This window comes from Macrosteles quadrilineatus, unplaced genomic scaffold, assembly GCF_028750875.1.
Source record: "Macrosteles quadrilineatus isolate MER2022 unplaced genomic scaffold, UCM_ALF_1.0 Scaffold_1__1_contigs__length_201487025, whole genome shotgun sequence".
Lineage (NCBI taxonomy): Eukaryota > Metazoa > Arthropoda > Insecta > Hemiptera > Cicadellidae > Macrosteles > Macrosteles quadrilineatus.
The window spans coordinates 49,087,350-49,111,537 of record NW_026542594.1 but is presented as its reverse complement, the minus strand read 5'-3'; the positions used below and the strand labels follow the sequence as shown (position 1 = coordinate 49,111,537).

The 24,188-nt window shown below is 35.3% G+C and overlaps 1 protein-coding gene across 1 annotated transcript in view; it reads left to right on the top strand.

Moving 5' to 3' along the window:
• The window catches only part of LOC128982961 (serine/threonine-protein phosphatase 5), a 161,350-nt gene that overhangs the window by 50,011 nt on the left and 87,151 nt on the right, over window positions 1–24,188 (top strand). Inside the window, exons 5-6 of the mRNA XM_054402071.1 lie at window positions 12,048–12,212; window positions 15,181–15,286. Of these exons, the coding sequence (XP_054258046.1) occupies window positions 12,048–12,212; window positions 15,181–15,286 (271 nt within the window). The remainder of the gene's footprint in view (window positions 1–12,047; window positions 12,213–15,180; window positions 15,287–24,188) is intronic.

Sequence of the window (24,188 nt, the reverse complement as noted above, 5' to 3'; positions counted from 1 at the left end):
ATTAGTAAAAAAAAAATAAAACACAAAATTGTGTGGCCATTCAATTTTTATAAACACAGTGTTAAACATTTGACTCTGCAGAATACCGGATGGTAAAGAGTGTTTGGTTTCAAGAAAATAAAATAAAAAATAGTTTAACCTGCTTTACTATTTATTTTGAAAAATAATAGATAGGAAACCATAAGGATAGGTATGGGATTGAACTGAAATAATTGCAGGAAAACTTACATCGTAAAGTCCACAATCTGTACATTGTTAGAGAGCGAGAGGGGGAGAGAGAGAGAGAGAGAGAGAGAGAGAGAGAGAGAGAGAGATTTGATAAGGAATCTGAAAAGTAAACAAATAATCGTTTCTGGCGTTCGTTATATTGTACCCCCCTCCCCCCACCGTATTTGCACTCGTGACCACTTTTTGTTGCTTCCTTATCATTCATCCGTCCCAAAATATAATTCCTGTAATAGTTTGTTTGTAAAATTGAAATTATTATAAAAATATTTAATCTTTCGAGTGTAGTTTCATGGTTATTCTTATCAGATAGAATAATATAGTTGTCATATGTAATAGTTACTCCTTCGCGTTACGCAATTGCGTAAAAAACAGTTCCAGTATCTCGGACAAGATTCACGTATATTTCTCGAGATAAAGAAAATCCGTATAGTTCCCGGTCCGTGGAAACACTGTAAATACTAGGATAAAAAATATTGTATAAAGGAGAAGTTGACTCAAATTTCAACTGAAGGTAAAAAAAAATCAAAATAACTTAAAATATGAGATGATGAACGGGTAGGATCAAGATTCGACCAATTATAATTAATTAATATTCGACGATCCTTATTAGAGGTGCATCATATTTATTTGGTGTATGAACATGTTTAAACATTAACACGTAGTTAATCACTATCCCAACACAAATAGTAACAAAGAGTAAACGAAGGTTACAGACCGCTGGGTTTTACCGCTACAAAGTAGGGTAGGGTGCCGTACTGGCTACACTACTCCACGATAGAACACACGATGAGACAGTCTCCGCATTGGTATTGCAGTTACGCTTATCGACACAGGCAGCAGCACCGGTTTGCTGTTTTCATACGTATAAAGTGCACGGGAAGCCATACCTGACTGGCTTATGGGAGAGCTGACTGGCTTTCGGGCGGGTGACTGCCACACCGAGTAAATTACCAGCGCACTGACTGCCAAACCGGGTGGGCACAAAAGTATATATATATAGCTTATATATATAATTATATATAGCTTATATAATTATATATAGGATGAAGATATACATTATTTTATTAAAGATTTGAACCATCACAACTGCTCAAAATATTTTTTTTAATGTGCCATAATTAAATTTAATAAACATTTGGAGGTAGTAAAATTGATAATTTAATTAGTAGGGATGAAATCAGAAATCAGAATACTTTATTCTTGAACATAGAGTACAGAATAGGCGTCATTACAGAGATTGAGAGGATTGTTTAATCTTCACTGGAACATCGGTGAAGTTCTCCAGTTCATGAACTCCTCAACTGTGTAGAACGGTCTCTCCACAAGCCAAGCCGATAAGCGTTGTCTGGTGCTGCTTATGCTGGGGCCTTTTATTGTCTCTGGGAGCAGGTTCAGGAACTTCGCTCCCATGTAGGAAGGCTTTTCTTCAAAAAGAGTTAGATGATGGACTGGAAGTGTGTAATTCATAGCCTGTCGGGTGTTATGGCTGTGCCTATCCGTATCTCGTTGGATCTGTAGCCTGCTTGCGTGAGTAGCCACAGCTAGGATGTACAGGCTTGTAATCGTTAGGATTTTTAGCTCACGGAATTTCGGTCTGTGACTTTCTCTCTTGTCCATGTCTGCTAATATTCTTACTGCTTTTTTCTGGTGGATAAGCACACGTTGGAGGTTGGTTGCCGATGAGTTTCCCCATACTTCAAGGCCATATCGAAGATGTGATTCAAACAGTGAGTGGTAGGCAATCTTGGCTATGTTGGTGTCACTTATGGTTTTTATCCTTCTTATCACGTAGACACTGCTATTCAGCTTACTACACAGGCTGTCAATATGGGGGGTCCATGTCAGTTTCTGGTCTATTATTAAACCTAAATACTTTGCTTCTTCTGGGCCTTTGATGTCTGGGATCCTGCATACCCCACTATTTCTCCTGCCAAAGACCAGTTGTTGTGTTTTCTCTTCATTAACTACTAAGCTGTTGTTTTGGCAATATTGTATTGCCATGTTTATGGAAACAAACGAGCTGATTTCAAGGGCTTCAGGGTTTTTCCCCCCAATGAGGAGTACGGTATCATCTGCATACATAAGAGTCTTGCTGTAGTCTTCCAAATAGTGAGGGAGATCATTTGTAAACAAGATGAAAAGGATGGGGCCCAGCACAGAACCCTGTGGAACACCCCTTACTACAGGTAATAACTTTGATCTTACTGTTTGTGTAGATCCCTTTTCAGTGTATTTGAGTTCAACCATCTGACTTCTTCCAGTTAAATAGCTCTTGAACCATTCTGCAGTTTTCCCACCAATTCCAATTTTTCTCAACTTGTTACACAGTAGTGTATGATCTAAGCAGTCAAATGCTTTGCTGAAATCAAGTAAAATTGCGGTTGGTATGTTTCCTTCTTCTAGATTATCTATTACATATTCAGTTAGCGCTATTATGGCAGATGTGGTTGATTTTCCCTGTACAAATTCATGTTGATGTGGTGTGAGCAGTTCATTGGATGATAGGTGTTGAAGAAGTCTGTTTAGTACTATTTTTTCAAATACTTTGGAGAATGTGGAAATTAATGAAATTGGGCGGTAGTTCTTTGAGTCCAGATGGTTTCCTTTCTTGAATTTTGGGTATACCTTTGCAATTTTAAGCCCACTTGGGAAGATTCCTTCTTGGAAAGAACGGTTGATGATGTACGTTAACGGTCCAGCAAGTTCTTCTTTACATTTTTTAGTAGACTGGCGGATATATCATCTACTCCAGCAGATGTTTTATTTTTTAGGGTGTTGATCACTTGAGTCAGTTCCTGCTTGTTAGTTAACTGAAGAGACATCTCAGGTGTCTGACAGTGTACCTCTGTGATTTCAGCTGGCTGATTTTGGTTTTGGGGATTTTGTGCAAGGGTGTCATTGCCTATGTTAACGAAGAACTCATTAAGATGATTGGCAACATTTTGAGGATTGTTGGTTTTGAGGCCATTTATTTCTAGTGTGATTGATTGTTCTGATGTGTCTCGAGTCGGCTTTCTTTCTCTGTTGATGACCCTCCAGAGTGCTTTGGTTTTATCATCAGCTTGCTGTATTTGGACTGCTGTGGTCTGTCGTCTTAGTGTCTTCAGTTTCAGGTCATAATCTTTTTTCTTGTTTGACATTGTAATTTTGTCCTCTTCTGTTCCACTCAGTAGGTATTTGTTCAGAGCCTGTAGAAATTCTTGCTTTAGTACCTCAGGTTTGCTATAGGACGTTTTCTGTTTTTTTTCCTTGACTTTACCATTGGGCAGGTTTGGTTAATAGCTCCTGCAATAATCTTGCTGAAGTTACGATAGGCGTCCTCTGGTTGATGTTCATTGAAGACACTTTCCCAGGTTTCTTGGGCAAGAATAGTTTTTAAGCTCATGACATTCCTTTGGTTGAATTTCCTAGAATAGAAGGTTTGATTCTGAGCTTCTGGGGCAGAGGTATTAATTTTGCAGAGCTGTGCTGTGTGGTCTGAGAGTCCAGCATTGAGAACGTCAACCTGAATATCATGGATGGACGAGATTGGATTTTTAGTTCAAAATGAGACGAGATTTTTTATTCCTCATAAAATTTCGAGACGGGATTTCCCTTCTCATACACAACGGGAAATGCACGTTCAAAATTTTTACCTGATTTTGTAACATTGTTAGATGACTGTAAATACAAAAATAATGATAATAGGCAAGAATATTTACAATCTTTTATTAAAAAAACATCAGCATAAAATTTTTTTATTAATCACGCCTAACTTATTAAAAATGCCTACGATTAGGAAACATAGTGATATCAGTTAGGATAGAGTTCAACTTATCCTAAAATAAAATAAATCATAAAATAAAAGCAATATTAATTTTTATAAAATAGTTACTTGTTTTGACTTTTTATAGTAATAAAACATTCCTCACACTGCTTACACTTTACAAAACTTCTCAAATGTTACCAAAGTAATACAGTATTATTAAAATAATTAAAGTAATATTTACATTTAAAGAATTAATTAAATAAGAACGCCTTCAGAAAGGAAACGCAACTACAACACGCTCCTGTATTGCGGGTATTGCATTGACTTTCTGCAGGCGTTTTAATTTTTTTTTTTTTTTTTTTTTTTATTCCCGTCTCGGTAAAAATCTCGGCCAAAAATACATCTCGTCTCTTGTAACGAGATTTAAAATTTCCCGGAATTTCGAGACTTGACCATCCCTAATAATTAGTAATGTGATTTAGACTTAAGCATGTAGGCTTACTAAGAGGAAATAAAAGTGATTGTTAAGTGAACTGATACTTTATTCCACTGTCTTTACTGAAAGTGGTCAAAGCCCAAAGACCTTGTAATGGAGAACTCATGATAATAACACATGATTAATTAGTTTAAAACAATTATTATTTCCATTTTATTTATCAAAAGTATGAAAAAACAGAAAAACACATACAATACAATATTCTTTATTGTTCATTCGTTAAGAATTACAATAGTGTCAATACAATAGTGAATTGTACATTGTTAATTTCCATAATTTTCATAAAATTCCTTTATTGAGTAGAAGGGTCTTGCGATTAGCCACTTCTTAAACTCCTGGTGTACCTTTTTGCCAGTCAGGTCTCTCAGGTAGTCAGGTAGATGGTTCCTCAGTTTGCAGCCGGTGTAGAAAGGTTTTTTTTCCAAAGAGTTGTTCGGTGAACTGGTTGGCAAATTTGGAGCCATGACGGGTGTTGTAGTGGTGCAGGTGTTGGTTTCTTGGGGGTTTTATTTCATCCACATACTTTATGGTTTCAAGTATGTAGAGAGACACCACTGTGAGGATTCCTAGGTTTGCGAATGCTAGTCTGCAAGTCTGTGGTGGGACAAGGTTGGCGAGGGCTCTTATGGCTTTCTTTTGAAGAACAAGGATTTGATTCATATTTTTTGTTGAAGTTCCTCCTCACACTGTCAAGCCATATCTAATATGCGACTCTACCAGTGCGAAGTAAGCTGTTTTGGCCACAGAGAGTCCGCCTATGTAGTTTATTCTTCTGACGACATATATTCCGGCACTGATTTTTTTGCTTAGGTGGTTGATGTGCTCTTTCCATGTTAGTTTGTTAAGGATAATACCGGGAGAATTTCGTGTGGTTTTCTATTGTTACATCCTCTAATTGAGGGACTATGTCTTTTTTCTTACTGAAATTCAGGGTTGTAGTTTTTGTGGGGTTTATTGCTAAGTCATTGTTTTTTGAGTAGAGGATGGCTTTATTTAAGATCGATTTTGAATTAAGGTTTTGGGCTGTGTTGTCCTTCATCAAAATGGTTGTGTCATCTGCATACATGATTGCAACAGCATTTTCACTCTCAATTTGTTTGGGGAAGTCATTAGTCAATAGGATGAATAGAATCGGGCCTAATACAGAGCCTTGTGGAACTCCTCTTGTCAGCTTGCTTTTTGAAGATTTGAAGCTTGCTGTGATTTTATTTGATGAGTTTTTCAGTTCCACGACTTGTGTTAGGTAGCTTTTGAACCTTTCTAGCGCTGAGTTTCTTATACCGAGTCTTTCGAGTTTATTGCATATCAGGTCGTGGCCCAGGCAGTCAAAAGCCTTACTGTAGTCAAGGAAGATGGCGGAAATGTATTGTTCATTTTCTATCTGGTCTAGGACGAACTCAATTAGGGCTATTATAGCTGAGGATGTAGATTTATTCTTCCGAAAGCCATGTTGGTTGTCAGTTAAGAGTTTGTTATGATTAAGATGTGCCATTAATCTAGCCAGAGCTATTTTTTCTATGATTTTAGAGAAACTGGAGATGAGAGAGATGGGTCTGTAGTTTTGAGCATTTTCAGTTGGTCCTTTTTTATGTTTGGGGTATATTTTACTGACTTTTATGGTGGATGGGAATTTGCCTTCTTTAAATGATTTATTTATACGATAGTACTTTATTAGTGCTTTATCATCTTAGAGGAAAACTCATATATTCCACTTGATGTTTTGGATTTTAGAGAGTTTATTATCGTTTTAACTTCTTTATAGGATGTTGAAGTTAAGGTAAGGTGTATTGGACAGACTGGTTCCTCTCCATTCAGCACTGTTTCAGGGTCTATAACGATTGCTCTGTTTTGGTCAAGGGTATTTTCTGCTATATTTGAGAAGAATGTGTTGAAATGTTCGGCCATTTCTTTTGTGTCGTTTGTGAGTTTGCCATTTATTTCTAATTCTGTAAGGGTTTTCTCTTCACATTTTCCTTTCCTTTCCTTGTTTATAACTTGTCATAGTGCTTTTGGTTTGTTGTCAGCTTGTTCTATGAAGCTAGCTGTTGAGGACATTTTTAGGTTTCTTAGTTTCATGTTGTATATCCTTTTTCTATTAATCATTTCTACTTTATCTTCATTTCTATTTGTTAACTCAAACTTTTGCAGAGCTTTCAAAAAGTTCTCTTTAAGGTATTTTGCTTCGGGGTCGTAGTACTTCATATGTTTTTTGTTTGTACTAATTTTAGTTCTCTTTAATGGGCATGTATAATCCAGTGCTGTTTGGAGAATATTATGAAATTTGTTGTAGGAGGTATCAAGATTGGGTGAAGAGTAAACATGTTCCCAGTTTTTTAGATGGAGGTGAGCCTTCAGTTTGTTTAGGTTTGTGTTGTTTAGGCTTCTTTTCATTACAAATCTTTAAGAAGTGTCTTCTTGGTGTGTTTTCAGCAGGCACAGCTGCGCAGTGTGGTCAGATAGACCAGTATGCAACTTGTCCAGTAATATACGCATATGGTAAGTTTGAGCATATACAGTCCATGGAAGTGGCTGTGTCATGGGTTATTCTAGTGGCCTCTAGAGGAAATCTCCAGGTGTTTTGTGTGGTTAACTCTTCTTCCAGCATGGTGTTTTTGGAATCTTGGGTGAGCCTGTCGATATTTATGTCACCGATGAGTATGAGGTTTTTCTTGTGTACTTCTTGTAGTTCTAGCGTGTCTGATAGGAGATCAAGAGCATTTCTTCCATTTTCGATTGGTGGTCTATAGATTCCCAGAATGTAGATATCCTTTTTATTTGTTGTCTGCATGCGAATCATTGCTGCTTCGAAAATTAACTCCTGGCATGTGTTTGATATGTTAATAGCTGATACTGTATCAGCAAGGGTTTCCTTGGAATATATTGCTACACCTCCAAGTTTATGTTCTTCCCTACTATAGTGGGTAATTAAAGAGTAGTCGGTAATTTTGGTAGCATCTAGTTCTGTTTTTTTTTCAGTCCGTGTTCAGTCAAGACTAGAATGCTTGGTTTTTTGTCAATGTCATTGAGAATATGGTGTAGTCTGTCCGTCTTTGTAGCAAGTCCTTTAATATTTTGGTGCATTATTGCTACACAAGAATTATTTGGAGATTTGCTGATTTTTCTTTTGCTTTTTTCTTGCTGTTTGTTTCTAAAAAGAGGTTATAGTGTGGGGCACTGTAGAGTGATTGGATTGTTGACTTGAGTTGGGTTCTTGCAGCTGTTCGTGTTTCTGTTCTCCTTGGTAAGAGAGGCAGTCCATCTCGGTCATGTTTAGTTGCTTGGTGTGTGACAGAGTATTCTTTTTATATAGGTCTTCTCTGCAGACTATATGCTGCATAGTATGCAGCAGAAAGAATATTTTCACTTGTTGCCATGTGGAGCTCAGTTGGCAACCAAATCTATATATTTAATACACAGTTGTAACACTGTTTTCTCAGTAATTACTGGACCGATCTACAAGGTTTATGTCTCAAATTAAAGGGGATAGTGTGTAGATTTGCCGAACTTCCTTAGAATTTACGTTTTTTCTAAGGGCTACGACCTACAGCCCTTTAAAGGTCGAGTCAATACAATTCTTATCGAAGAATATAATACACAGTTTATAAATTATTCGTCAGCTGTTTAATGTTTGTCAGACATTTGTTATTATTTTTATAACCTCACTTTCAGTATGCAATTATTAAACTTGGAGTTTATGTTTATAAACACACGATTTTCATCAAGGAAAGTGTATTTGTTAACTTATTTTTGAAATGTTTTAGTTTTCCTGCAAAGTGATCTGAAGGAAAGTGGTAATTGAGTTTAAGTTTGAGTATGGAATGTGAAATAATACCCATAGTAGGGAAAAAACTTATTGTTTTGATCAATATAATTTATTCTCTATAGCCACCAGAACAATCATAGGGAAATCCGCTTGCAAGTTGTACAGATAATTGCTAATGATTGGTAAACATACAAACATTTTAAAATCGTAAGTGATTAATCTTACTCAAGATCAGTGTTCGACGTTTATCAGTGAACTATACCCTAACTATATTTTTTCGAGTAGGCCTACACAGGGAAGTTGCTTGAGAAACTGTGACTTACGAGTTCGGTTCTGGCGAAGAAGTATCTGACTTGATGTTTAATGGCAATGTTGACTCGGGTCATTATAGCGCTATAAAACTTTATCATTCACCCCAGGATGTGAAAAGTACAAAAAAAAAGAAAAGGTAAAAAACATGTAGAGAACCAACAAACTAAAAAGGTAAAGAGCAGTGGTGTTAAATGTGCTCTGGAAGTCACTTCTAAAAAATACCAATTTTTTGAATTGGGGTCGTTGGATTGGATTTGTCAGTACCGCAAAGCTATGAATTTTGAGTCAGAACAGACTAACTGGGACACAAATATTTTTTCCTTATGTTGTCACAAGGGGGAGGGTAAAATGAACTCCTTATCAACATTTTGAGTTTATGGAAAATCTTATCAACAGCGACTATAAAAAACGTATTAAGGGTCAAAAGAGACAAAAAACTATTTGAGTAAAATATAATACAAATCTGCATTTGTAATGGCCAGTTCTAAGTCTCACTTGAATCAACATCTTTCTGGTAGTGGTAGTCTACATAGTTTTAAAATCCACGACTCCTTTTCCATCAAATTGGACCGTTACCCTCTAACATTGATCAAAGTATGCAGAACTTTATATATACGACGTAAACACAGCTTTTACTCACAGTATGGGTCAAAGATTCGTGAAATGCGACCAACTGCTGATGCGTGATTTACATGTAGGCTAAGTGACTATCTTTATTCCATACAACAAATTTAATGAAAAAAAAAAACGACGAATATAGGAATATACTTGAGAAAATTATCTAAATAGCATAAATGGGTGCTTATTAGGTTATCAGCATTGCCCAGTTCGTATACTATTTATTTTTCAAATGAAACTCGAATTAAAATAAAACATTCATTTGGTTAAAATAATATATCGGTTTGATATTGATTAACATAAAATAGTTTATACATGCAAACTATCAGTTCTATTTCATGTAGGCCTAAAAAATTAAACAACTTCTAAATAAAATACAAAGAGAAACATTATTTGTTAATTATTATTTCTTTTATTGCTGACAATATTCCCGTGGCGGAGCACGGGCGGTTAACTAGTTGTATTTAACATAGCATAGGCTATTATGTTAATAGTCCGGAAAATAGGTTTTTACCGCACAAGTATAATAGTTAGGATTACCAAACAAGTCCGGTAAACACATTTTGGACGAGTGAAATGATTTTTTTGCGATAAGCTTACTTGACAGTAAAAACTTGTTAAATTCTGTTAGATGTTGCCACGGAGTTAAGGACTACTCATAACTTCTCTGAGAGGTTATGTTTTCTGTTTGTAATGTCTAACTGCCATTAAAATACCTAACTACTAAACTATCAACATTTTTTTGTAATTTGTCCTATGTTTGCTGTGTAAAAATTATAATTTTGACTTTGGAAAATTTGATTACCGGTAACAAGACTAATTTGTAAATGTGCCAGTAACCATTTCATCATGAGTTTAAAGTTGTTCAATGCATTACATTCTGAATCAAGAACGTTGCCTGAATCTTTTTTTAAAGATAGGCTATATAAATGGTAGAACATCCTGTTTATGAGATTAAAGAGTATTTTGGTATAAAAGTTGCTAAGTTTTGTTATTATAATTATTTTATCTAGTGTATTTCACCTAGATAGGCTAATCTACCAGGCAAAAAATCAACTGAGATTTGTGACGCCCCATCAGTAAGTAAGTAATTGTATTTCACCTAGCATATAGCCTACTTTTTATTGTTGAGTTTTTACCTTTTGATCTGTGATATTAGCTTATTGACTTGGTTACTGTGTAACCCTATGCTACCTAATATGTTTTATATTGACCTTGTCTATTGCATGATTATTATGCCTAATGACAATAAAGCATTTTATTTCTAAGTTTAGTTACATGTAATCCGAACAAGTGCCTATTTTTATTTCACACAGTAAGTTTAGGTTAAGAATGTTTATGCTATTATAGATAAATATTTGCAAAAATTAAGTTTACTTAAGCTGACTTTATATGCAAAATGTGTAACGTTGATAGTTAACTCAAATTAGGCTAAATAAAATCAGCTTGTGTCTAGAAAAGTTAATTACCTTACTGCTAGACGACGAGGGGGAATTATCATGATTTTTCCGCCAATCACGCTAGATGATGATAATATCTACACAGCCGCGAGGGATGTTCATGATTTCGCCACAATCGCGGGAGTCAATGTTGCTGTCTAGACAGCCACGGGAGATGTTCATAATTTTTCCACAATCGCTGACAATGACGGCGACATTTCCGAGACCGCGGGAGACAGCGACAAAGTTTCTGTTACCGTGGGAGTCAATGATGAATGTCTTCACGAAGATGTTCATGATTAAGTCTTGATCCCAGATGAGGACGATCACGTTTACGTGACCGCGAAGGACGATAATGATGTCCACATGGCTGTTGTAGATGTTCACAATTTTGCCGCGATCGCGGACGACGATGATGATGTTTCTGTTACCGCAGGAGTCAATGATGTCTACACGGCCATGGAAGATGTTCATGGTTTGCCACGATCGTGGACGACGACAATGACGTTTCCGTGACCACGTCAGTCAATGATGATGTCTACACGGTCACAGAAGATTTTCATGATCCAAAAAAACCAAATTGGCTAGTTTATTGCTGCATTTTTTTCTTTACTTGAAAACCCTAATAAAAAGTGGTTGGTGTAGTAAAACCAAATTATTTAGAACATTTTGTTAAGCTATCAAAATTGCTATCGTTATCAAGAATTGAGAATCGATACATTTTGGTGGACAAAACTAATTCTTGAAAAATCTGGAATTAGTATTGAAAAGTCTGGAATTAGTCTTGAGTTTAAAAATGGAAATAAATTAGACACCCTGGGAGACAAATAATCATTATAGCTGTTACCGATTTTGGCGACGTAGTTCTTGCCTCTGACGCTTGGGTCGATTTAGTCGGTTGGTAGTGCAGTGGGCCTCCGAGGACCTTTGAATCATTTAGTAATAAGAAATTAATTATAAAACATCAAAACCAAGTTCGAACAAAGAAATTTCATTAACAAAAATGACATTTTACAACCTACAATGAACGCAATATTAAAAAACAACCACACTGCCTTACCGACATGCCCAAGGTGCAGTAGTTCGGGCCGCTGAGACTACTCTGCAATAGCACTTATCAGGTAACGGTAGCCTCCATTAAGTTTCTACTCTACGTCAGCAACAAAAAAAGGGAGAAAATAGAATTTTAGACATTTGCGTACTCTGTTACTGGGTCACACAACTACGTTCTTTTTTAATAAAGAAAATGTCTGACAGTTGGTCCATATACATGGGATGTCTACTTCAGTATCCAATAGTCAATGGTGGTATGTAATGAAAGATAAGATGGTTAAGCAGGTGGAAAACCGTTGTTTTCTAGGAGTACATACATGTGTGGAAACTGGAAAGTCCAAAAACAGATTAGAGTGGCAAGAAAGTTGTACATGATTGTATCTTTTTCAGATTCTCTTGGATGTGAAACAGTTATTCATGGGTTTGCCTTCCTTAGTTGATGTCACCATTGGGGATGACAACAAATTCACTGTGTGCGGGGATATTCATGGACAGTTCTACGATCTCATGAACATTTTTGAGTTGAATGGACTTCCATCACCAACAAATCCTTATGTATCCTTTGTACATTTTCATGAGTATTATCACAGCCACCTCTAATACAAGGCCGTGACGTTCGAACTGGCAACGCCGCATTTACCCGCTGCCTGCGTCCGGCACTCGTGCTAGGCTATAAACATCAATGAGAGTATTGCTGCTCTGTATCAATGAATGAAAGTATTTAAATTACATATTTTATTTGATTTAGGGTATGGTAAAATAGACAAATTAGAATCAAGGTTTTTATTTTATGAAAAATTGCAACATACCACAATATGTCTAAAACTAAAAATATACAAACGAAATGTTTTTGGTCGCATATATCGTATTGTAAGTACGATGAATGTGGAAATAGATGTACTTTACATATTTCCTTTGTTAATTTGATAATCTATACTATATTATATAACAATCTCATGGTGTCTGTATGTGTGTTATTCAACATAGTAAAAACTACTAGACAGACTGGACTTAAATTTTACAAAATATAGCTACTATACCAAGAATGGTAATACAGAAGGACTAACTTATTGCCACTTCAATATTTGTAGAGACTTTGGGATTTGTAGAAACTAACATCTAACAATTTGTTCAGATAAAATTAATTTTCAATTTTCAATAGAAATATTATTTTTTAGTCTACCTGAGGAATCCATAAGTTAGCGACAACAAAATTTAAAGTTTTCATTTTGAAGGCATACTGACTAAATAATTTATTTTCTTTGAATAATTATTACCAAGCAAACGTATTTCATTTTGTAAACGATTTCAGAGGATAGGCCTCCATATGGCTTTCTTCAATATTAATAGAATTGTTTTATCACATCAACATTCAGACTGGAGTCGGAGACTATGATGCTTTTATTGTTAGATGGTGTAGTACATATTTTATACTAGTAGGCCTACTTAACAGAAACGCCGGTTTATTTCTTCAAAGTGCTAGTTATTTAAGTTATTTTATTCACTTAACAACAGCTTTGATCAATAAAATAGACAAATAAATAAGGAAATAGTACGGCAATATTATACCTACAACTCGCTTCTCGCGTCTATATTTACACGAATCATTGTCTTATTCTTACATTTTTTTACAAATCAAAGTTCATATTCGTGAACATTTTTTATACAAAAACGAGAATTGTTTAAAGATGTCTAATTTGACCGAAGAATAGCAGGAAGCCATTGTTTCTTACGCGGCGCATCACTTAGAATCTTAGAATACTGTATGTATTATTCATTTTAGCGAATTTCCCTATAGGGAAGTAGCTATTACCGTAGGTCTCATGGTAAGACTTAGGCCCGGGACCGATTTACTTTTTCATTTTAATGTCCCCAGAGGCCAAAAACACCATTCGTTCAAATTTTTATATATGTATATATATATATATATATATATATATATATATATATATATAGGTATATATATATATATATATATATATATATATAGATTTATATTATTATTTTCTTGCATTTTTAGGGCTACTAATATAATAAAATTAAAACATATATAACAAAGTACCCTTTTAGTAATTATTACTTTTAGTCATGAAAAATAAAATAAAATAATTACTAAAAGGGTACTTTGTTATATATGTTTTAATTTTATAGATTTATATATATATATATGTGTCCGTGAACACGATAACTTGAGTAATTTTTATCCGATTTTGATGAAATTTGGTTTGAAGGTGTAAGGCGGGATAAACTTGAATGAGTTCGCGATCCAGCATGATCGGACCATGGGAACAGGGTTTTATGGGGGGTTTTATGGGGTAAAAATTGGTTTTTCTCACTTTTTACCCTCAAAACACAAAATTTCCCAATTTTTCTCTAAACCTTCTTAAAGAGCTTAAAAAGACAAACAATTCAGTATATCAAAGTGTTTTTGTACGGTTATTGGTTACGGAGAAAACTAAAAAAATGGGAAATTTAAAATTCCCATGTTATTCTTATGGAGAATATTGTAAAATGTTGTAGTTTGCTTGTTTATGGATATATTTTGATCAAACTTGGCAAATTTATTTATTTTATAGTAAGCTATCAATATTTTACTATAAACACACTACTTTATTAGTTTCCTTGTAGCAGCAAACCTAGGTACTCGTTAAACCTAATAATGTTATTTAAATAGATCAATTGAAAATCAATTCGGCCAAATGGAAATTCGCTTAGACGGCAGGTTTGCTGCGGCGGGGGTATTTAATTGAGCTTTCGTAATTATTCTTGCATCCAAGCACATCACATCTATCTGGCATGCTGTAGTAACAAGTTCAATGTCATTACTAATTATTAAGGGTAGGAGAAACGCGATTATGTACGTAGAGTACGCGACTCCTCCATTCACTGTAATGGTAAGACGGCCGCGCACCAAGACACGGATGCAACGTTGCCACTTTTCGCTCGCCGCGGCCTTGTATTAGAGGTGGCTGTGGTATTATTGATAATAACCTCTTTATATTATAATATAGAATTTGGATTTTTACTGCCATTTAATAACTTATACTTGCAAGACGCTATCTGTACATGTTTTACCAAAGGTAAATATGAATACAAGGCAGACTCTATAAGCTAACTTTTAAACTTTTGTTTTAAAAGGCCTGTCAGCTGCAGGTGTTTGTTAATGAAGGAAACAACTTTTTTGCACATATACTTTGACTGTTGTGGAAGTGCAGGAAAACCTCACTAACTCGACTAGTAATGGTCGAATCCAGGAATTTTGATTCTCGAGTCCCAAAAATAATTACAAATGGGCTTATGGTGATTAAAAAAGCAAGAATGGAATAGGAACTGTTTAAAAATAATACAGTACTACACTAACCATAAATGATTACTCTTTGCAATGAAAAGTTGCATAATTACTTTTGACATACGGCAAAAATAAAAGACGACTAATCGGTTACATCTTTTAACCTATTAACCTAAATCGACAATTATTAGTACCATATTTGGAATAATCCGTGATCCTTAACCAAATTTTCAGCTCTTCAATGGTGATTTTGTTGATAGAGGATCATTCTCGGTTGAATGCATCTTTGTCCTCTTTGGATTCAAACTGCTCTACCCGGACTCATTTTATATGGCTAGAGGTAAAGACTGTATTGCCATACATGAAACTATATTTAACTGAGCACAGAGATATTATTACTAGGTACCAAGGATATTAAGTTATTCAAAAACTGTAATCTGCTACTAAAATTTAAAAAATTGTTTACTTACTTTATTATTACATTATTATTTATAGTACTAGCTGTGTGTTCTAATGATGGGGATCTTGTAGTTAGTTGAAACTTTCTCAGAACAGCAGTTGTTGCATATTGAGTGTGCATTTTTCCAGATATGCAGGCAAAACTATTATAGGAATACACATAAACCTTCGCAAATACAATACCTACCTGACAGTTTCAAGCCAAAACAAATGCTTAGCAATTAAATGTCACCTGGATATAAATCTTGTTAGTCTATATTTTACATTGATTGATTAAACTAAAAAAAACAGCTGTATAGATCAGGGCCGTCGCGTGGTTTTTGGCGCCCGGGGCGGGATGTTGCCAGGCCCCCCCCCCAACACCCGATGAGTGATTATGTCACTATCTTTGTTTTAATCTCCAAAAACAGACACCTAAAGGAATTGAATCACCTTAAAAAAATACTAGAGTCAGGAATCAGGGATTGATTATTATGGATAAATTACTTAAATTTTGTATGAAAATCTTTTTTAATTGATGATAACCAAATCCCAATTAATGTAGCTGAAAATGTTAAAATGTATAAAAAGTACTATATTGTATATGTTATTAATTAATACAGAGCAAATTGAAATTGATGCAATGTATGCAAAACCTCAAACCAAACCTACTCTGAATAGAATTTTTATACAGAATAAAAGAAAACCACATTATCACATTTAGATATGAGTTCCTAAACATTAAATGTAAATAACTCTTAAGGGCGCGCTTTACCCCTGACGCGCAACCGAATGCAAGGGTTTGCAAGATTTCTGTTTTCACCTGCTACATTGAAGGTAGAATCAAAGTTAAGGTCTCATATTAAAGAGGATGAAATTTTCTATAGTTCTTTGTTTCTATATTTCAATTATTTTAAATACGCACCTTATAAACTTGAGTTGTAGTATAAGAAAAAAGGGTCTTTTCAACTAGCCTTAACTTATAAAAAAAAGTTTTTTGAACATTTGAAAAACGCAGAACTATAGATTGTTCTTTGTACTACTATAAGCCGTTTAGAGTGCGTAGCTATCATTATTTGTTAATTCTAAAACAGTAATCTTGGAAACGTCTGCAAGCGCTGTCCAATGGTGAAACATAGCTACTGAAGCCCGAGCTGAGGTAAAGCGCACCCTTAATCACTCATCAAATTAAGCTGGCAGCTCAGCTGAGACTGCCGTAGGAGAGGTGTCGTCCCATTTGCGAACAGTCCCGTTTGCAAACAAATTTTTGGCTGTGGGGTGAGGTACCTGGGAAGGAGTCCCGTTTGCGAACAAGTTTCGTTCTACCATTAGTCAGGTAGTCTCCCGCACGTTAATTGTTGTCTTTTTGCTTGTAGAATACAAAGCTAATATTTAAAGACATTATCAGAATATCTGCTTTTTAGGCCTACTTTTGAATATTGATTGTATAAATATTGGTTATTTCATCGGCAGTAAACAAGTACAATGAATCAATACGAGCAGGGACTATTCTTTTGATTAGATTCATTAACTGTCTGTAACGAATATAAATAAAAAAATCCAAAACCCCGTTTTCCCTCAATTCATATTTCCATAGTACGAAATTGTTGATTTAAGAGCTCGATAAAAAATGTAGGATTTCACAAAAGTTATTAACCAAATTTGACTGAAATAGATTTGTTAATGTTAATGTTATCAAAAGTATACAGACTTGCGAACAAACACCTTTTTGATCTACGCTACATTTTGTAGAGCACATGTTTAACATTTTAAAATATTTATGTTTTTCAGCTGTTTGACTCAAACAGCAATCAATCTATACCATTATATAAAAATCTAGTGGTGTCTGTCTGTATGTTTGTTACTAATAGGCGCATAAACTACTGAACTGACTGGGCTTAAACTATACAAAAATATGGCTACCATACCAAGGACCTTTATAGGACTAGGCTATTCACACTTTGATACTGACCGTGGGCTTTGCCCCTTTGGCTTTAAAAGTTTTGAGGTGAGGATTTTAAAAGTAAATATTGATTGGTCTCCATGGCTGCCATGAGAACACATACAACGTTTGCAATTTGCTATGCCACCCAAATGTAAACAAGCTGAACTGTCAAACCACATTAATTCACAATTCCACAGCTGGTTTATAAATAGGCATATAATATTCTCTACAATCATGTGACATGTTTATTTATTCTTATATTTGATGGTTCATTGATAATTGATTTTATTAAATAAGTGAGATTGTATATCTGTTGTTGTATCTAACCCTAATTAATTATTAAAAATTTCGCTAATGTGAATAATTGTATTGAAAGATTTTGGTGTAAAAAATAGTGAAATTATAAAGTTCACATTTACTTGAATCATTTTAAAATTTTTGAACAATTAACATGTGTTTAGAGTAGGGTACACACCTTAAAAATTGAAACTTTTTCTCAAGGAGATAATTAATTGTATATTTTTGCCATTTTGAGAGAAATATTGTTTACACCATTTGCCTTTTCACAAATTTTTAAATCATCATTTCATATTACTACCCATGGATTAGTTATGATGTTTTCTAATCCAGAGGTAGCTACTACCTATCTATATTATAACTTTTGGCACTTTCTGTAGATTTCACATTCTATTCAATGAATAACTTTTTATGAGCATTTCATGGTCATGATATGTATATTTTCAACCAAGTTCCTCTTAACTTAACCTACCCTCGACATAAACATTGTTTGAATGACGTTAAATTTCCTAATTCTAAGCTGATATACAAATATTTCAATTTAAAAACAACAACAATAAAAAACCAAGTTATTATGTGTTATGTCTTCTCTAAGACTGTTGTTAATAATTCATTTATACCTTCTTTTACTATCATATGTTTTTCTATTGTTTTTTGTTTTGTAAACATTCATGAATTAGATTTTGTGTTGAGTTAATATGCGTGCATTTATTAATTATTTTGTAATTAATAAGAGTCATTTTAATTGGCGACGAGTGTGAAAATCAACTAGCCACTGAAAAATTCAACACATTTACTTTTCAAAATTACATTCAATTTCTAGTTTCAAGATACATTAATATTTTATACAGTTCAAACTATAATGGATGCACAACAGTTTACCTTACTTCTAAACACATTCAATGAACAACAATATACCCCCGCCGCAGCAAACCTGCAGACTAAGCGAATTTCCATTTGACTGATTTGATTTTTACACTGAAATGTCTACTTAAAAATATAACATTTATTCCCGATTTAAATAGAATTAGTTGAACAAGTACTTAGGTTTGCTGCATCAGGGAGGGTAAAACTTTGTTTTTTTTGTAAAATGTTAATAGTTAGTAAGAAATAAAAACATTTTCCAAAATTGATCAAAATATGTTCATAAACAAGCAAACTACAACAGTTTACTTATTCTCCATAAGAATAACATGGGAATTTTAAATTTACAATTTTTTGGAATTTTCTCCGTAACCATTAGGCGCATAATAACGCTTCAATATACTAAATTATTTGTTTTTTTAAGCTCTACAAAATGGTTTGGAAAGAAATTGCTAAATTTTATGTTTTTGGGTCAAAAATGGGAAAAACCTATTTTTACCCCATAAAACCCCCCGTAAACCCCCGTTCCCATGGTCCGATCATGCTGAATCGCGAACTCGTTCGAATAAACGTAGGTTTACACGTTTTTACCAAATTTCATCAAAATCGGATCATTTTTGCTCGAGTTATCGTGCTAACGGACACATATATATATAAATATATATATATATAAATATATATATATATATATATGAATTTGAACGGATGGTGTTTTTGGCCTCTAGGGACCTCAAAACGAAAAACAAAATCGGTCCCGCGTCCAGGTCTTACCATGAGTACTACGGTAATAGCTTATTCCCTATATGGGAAATTCGCTAAAAAGCACTTGTACGTGAGATGTCAAACATGTTTCAAGCTCAAATTCAAACAATTGTTACATCAATTGGAAAACCTAGAGAAGAAAGCTGTCAATCTACAATGTCAAATGTTGCTACATTCGAAAACTTCAATGCCAAACAAGAAAAGTTTACCAGCTATTTAGAACGTTTCGAAAACTATTATACAATGAAAGGTTTGACTGATAAGAAGAAAATTGCTCAGCTCTTGTGTAATTCTATAGGTAGTGAACATTATAACAACCTATCTGCATTTTTGGGCCCAGACAAGCCACTCAAATCATTAGATTATGAAACTCTGTTGAATGACTTCAAGAAACTATTGATTCCAAAGAAAAGTGTTGTTGTTGCTCAACATTATTTCTTAAATATCTTTCAAAAAGAAAACCAGTCAATTTCAGAGTTTGTGGCTGACCTCAGACGTGATCTTTAAGAATGTGAATTTGCAGTTGAATGTTCCAACGATGAATGTGGAACATCTGTGTCAATTGCTGATGTTTTCTTGCGGGCACAGTTCATACGAGGATTGAAGGACAATTGGCTTAGGGAACACCTTTTACAATCCGTTTACACAAAGTTTGATGACATTCTAGAGAAAGCTATTGCCCTTGAAGCATCAAAGGTTGAAAGCAAGGAATTTCACCAACATGCATGTTCTAACAACTTTAATATGGATTCGGCTGGAGTGCACAAAATTACAAGGTCTTCCAGACGATCCCACCAGTTCTCTAACAATCGCTCATCCAACAAGACATCTCTCAACTGGAAACAACGTTCAAATGACAAAAGACCTGACTTCAATGCCCTCGGAATAGAAGGCCTCTGTCTTAGATGTGGAAGTAACAAACACATTGCTGCAAATTGTAACAGACACAAGTATAAACTCCAATGTGGGGAGTGTTTAAAACGAGGACATGTCTCTGCGGTCTGCATAACTACACTGATGTCAAGGACTAAGAAATCAACATCGAAGTTAAATTCAACCAACAACCGACATTCAGGTTCAAATGATGACGATTATTCTAGTGACGACTCTTCTGATTACGGAGTGCACAAAATTGATTCGATCTACCAGAACTTTGATGTCGTAGATTTATTTGAAGTTGGATTTGATTCAGACAATTACATTGTTTCTGTCACTATAAATGGAAGATTACAATGTTTTGAAGTTGACAGTGGGGCTAAATTTTCTCTCCTTGCGAAGAATGACTTTGAACGTATACATCTGAACGTACCTGTAGAATCATCAAGACTAGCTTTCCTTTCTTACTCTGGAGACATAATCAAACCAGAGGGAAAGGTATCAGTTTCTGTATCATACAAGGGTAAACAGTTCAAAGGTGACCTTCACATTGTCCCTTCAGGTCATGATGCACTTCTAGGGCGCCAATGGATCCGAGGACTGGGTATTGAACTGTGTGAAATTGACGCTGAAATGAACCGACCAGCTACTACCCTTCAATTACAACCAGTAAATTCAGTTGAGGAACTGTTTGAAAAATTTGCGCCAATTTTCGAGCCAAAAATTGGATGCGTTCCAAACTTTACAGTATCATTACATCTTCGATCAGGAGCAAAGCCTATTTTCAATCGTGAACGGAACGTACCTCATGCTCTTATAGATCAGGTCAACAAGGAACTAGATTTACTTGAAAATGAAGGAATCATTTCGCCTGTTACGTCAAGTGATTGGGGGTCACCACTAGTCGTGATACCTAAGGCAGATGGAAGTGTTCGTCTCTGTGTCGACTACAAATGTGGTGTGAATGAACAAATAGTCCAGGCAAACCATCCTATTCGAAAAATTGACGATGTACTCGATAGTTTGAGAGGATCTCGTTACTTTTGCAAACTTGATCTGTACAAAGCTTATCTGCACCTCAAGGTCGACGAAGAGTCCAGTATTATCCAGACAATGTCAACACACCGTGGAACATATCGTGTCAATCGTCTAAGTTTCGGAATAAAGACAGCACCTTCTGAATTCAACCGAATTCTTACACAAATTTTGAAGGGATTGCCTAAAACCGAGGCCTACTTTGATGACATAATTTGCCATGGCTCAACAATGGATGAGTGCAAAAGAAATCTATAGGCCTGTCTTCAACGACTCTCAGATTTTGACTTACACATAAACAAACAGAAGTGTTCATTTTTTCAAGAACAAATAGAATATCTAGGACGAGTGGTGGAGTTAAACAAAATAAAGAAATCTCCTACCAAAGTTCAAGCTGTTAAAGAAATGTCACGTCCATCAAAAGTTGAAGAATTACGACGATTCTTAGGAATGGTTTCTTACTACTCTCGTTTCTTTCCAGATGCTTCAACTGTCACTTTTCCTTTGCGACGTTTGTTACGCAAAAATAAGAAATGGGAATGGACACCAGAATGTGAAAAGGCTTTTCAACGAATCAAAACTGAGCTCTGCAGTAACAGGATACTCGTACCTTTCGATCCAAAACTACCAATAGTCCTCACCACAGACGCTTCACCTACTGGACTAGCTGCAGTTCTTAGCCACTTAATAGATGGTACTGAGAGACCAATTGCTTACGCCTCACGTTCACTCACTGATGCCGAATGTAACTATTGTCAACTAGACCGGGAAGCATTGGCCATAGTTTTTGGTGTCTCCCACTTCTATTATTACTTATTCGGGACTCAATTTCAACTTGTAACAGATAATCAGCCCATATCTAGGATCTTCAGACATGACAAGGCTTTACCACAAATGACTTCAGCTCGTTTACTCAGATATGCATCATATCTGTCAGGTTTCAATTACAAGTTGGTGTTCAAAAAGGGCATGGAAAATAAAAACGTGGATTGTCTTTCGAGAGCTCCTCTTACACAGACTCACTCTACTAAAGACAAGAAAATCGGAAAAGAGTTACACCAAATCTGCAGCCAAGTTATTTTTCAAATTTCAAGCCATGAAATCACAGCTGAAATCATTAAGAACGAGACAGCCAAAGATCCAGTTCTCTCTAAGATTTTGAAAGACCTACTCACCAATTCAACTGATTCTGATTTTACGTTGGTCGAAAACATTATTTTCCGGGGAGAAAGAGTTAACATTCCATCACTACTTAGAAACAAGATTCTAAATGAACTTCACGAAAGTCATCTTGGAATCACAAAAATGAAACAGCTAGCACGGCGCTATGTTTACTGGCCAAATATTGACAAGGACATTGAGCATCTTGTGAAAGGATGTGAAAATTGTGCACTAACACGGTCAAATCCACCCAAAGCTCCCAACCACCCGTGGGAAATCCCAAAAGAGAACTGGGAAAGAATACACATTGACTACGCAGGACCGTTTCAAAGCTTCAACTTCCTCCTATGTATTGATGCTAGATCAAAATGGACGGAGATAAAAGTAATCAAAGATGCACCATCCAGCTCCAATACCATACATCTACTTGAACAGATCTTTGCTACACACGGCTACCCGAATGTTATGGTATCTGACAACGCCTCAATTTTTCAAAGTGATATATTCCAAGCTTATTGCAAATTGCATGGCGTTTTCCAGAAATTCATATCTCCAGGACACCCAGCAACAAACGGCTTAGCAGAACGCTCTGTTCAAACATTGAAGAACCGCCTGAAGTCCACAGCTTCGGAAAACATACCAATGGCAATAAAGGTCCAGAAGATCTTAATGCGGTACCGAGCAACTCCTCTAGCATGTGGCAAATCACCCGCTGAACTTTACCTCCACAGGAAGTTAAGAATACGAATGGATGCCATTTTTCCTAACATACAAAAAGCCTCAACTAGAAATGCTCCTTCTGCACGTTCATTCAATGAGGGGGAGAGAGTTCAGGTTCGTCTCTTCATGAACAACAAGAACGTTTAGGAGTTTGGAGAGGTAAATAAAAAGTTGGGAACTCGACACTATCTAGTTTCCCTTGATACGTCAGGCCGACTCATAAAACGACACATTGATCAATTGCGGTCTACTTTGATACCAAAACCAAAGGTTGTTAGGGCTGGACCAATCCACATATTTGATGTTCCACGGGCTTCTAAACACAGCACCAAAGGAAACACTACGGCTGCTACTCCTTATAATCAATTAGATAATCCTGAAAGACCGTCAGCTCCTGAAAGACCATCAACTGCCGTAAGGACATCAAATCCCGGAGGACCGTCAACTCCCGAAGGACCACCAATTCCCGAAAAACCGCCAACTTCCAAAGAAAACAATTCAGAGGTTCCAGAAGTTCAGGAAGCAGAGACAAACAATGGCCATATTCCTGAGAATCAAGAGAGATCAAGGCGACAAAGGCAAATGCCGGGCCGATACAAGGACTTTGTGCTTTCATAATAATACACTGCAAGTTCAAAATAGTGGGGGAGACTGTTATGTCTTCTCTAAGACTGTTAATAATTCATTTATACCTACTTTTACTATCATATGTTTTTCTATTGTTTTTTGTTTTGTAAACATTCATGAATTAGATTTTGTGTTGTTAATATGCGTGCATTTATTAATTATTTTGTAATTAATAAGAGTCATTTTATTATGCACTTGCCTTTGGTGCATGAATAGTAGGAGCTATAATTAGTAGGGCTAAGAATACTTCTGTTTGTTTTAGTAGTAAGAGCGTTAATGTTTTTGTTTGTTCACATAGTATATAATGAGATATTTTTATAATCAATGCTAAGTGAGCAATGCTTTTTAGAAGCAAGATCACATGTTTCTTTTCATTCAAACCATAATATTAACTAGATGTTGTAAATTATTGTTTGTCTATGTTTTATTTTATCATTTAAAAGTAGGTAAAAGCTTTGAGTTTTTTATTTGTTTTATTGTTTGAAAATGTTTTTTTATGTAATTAGTAAGTTAAAAG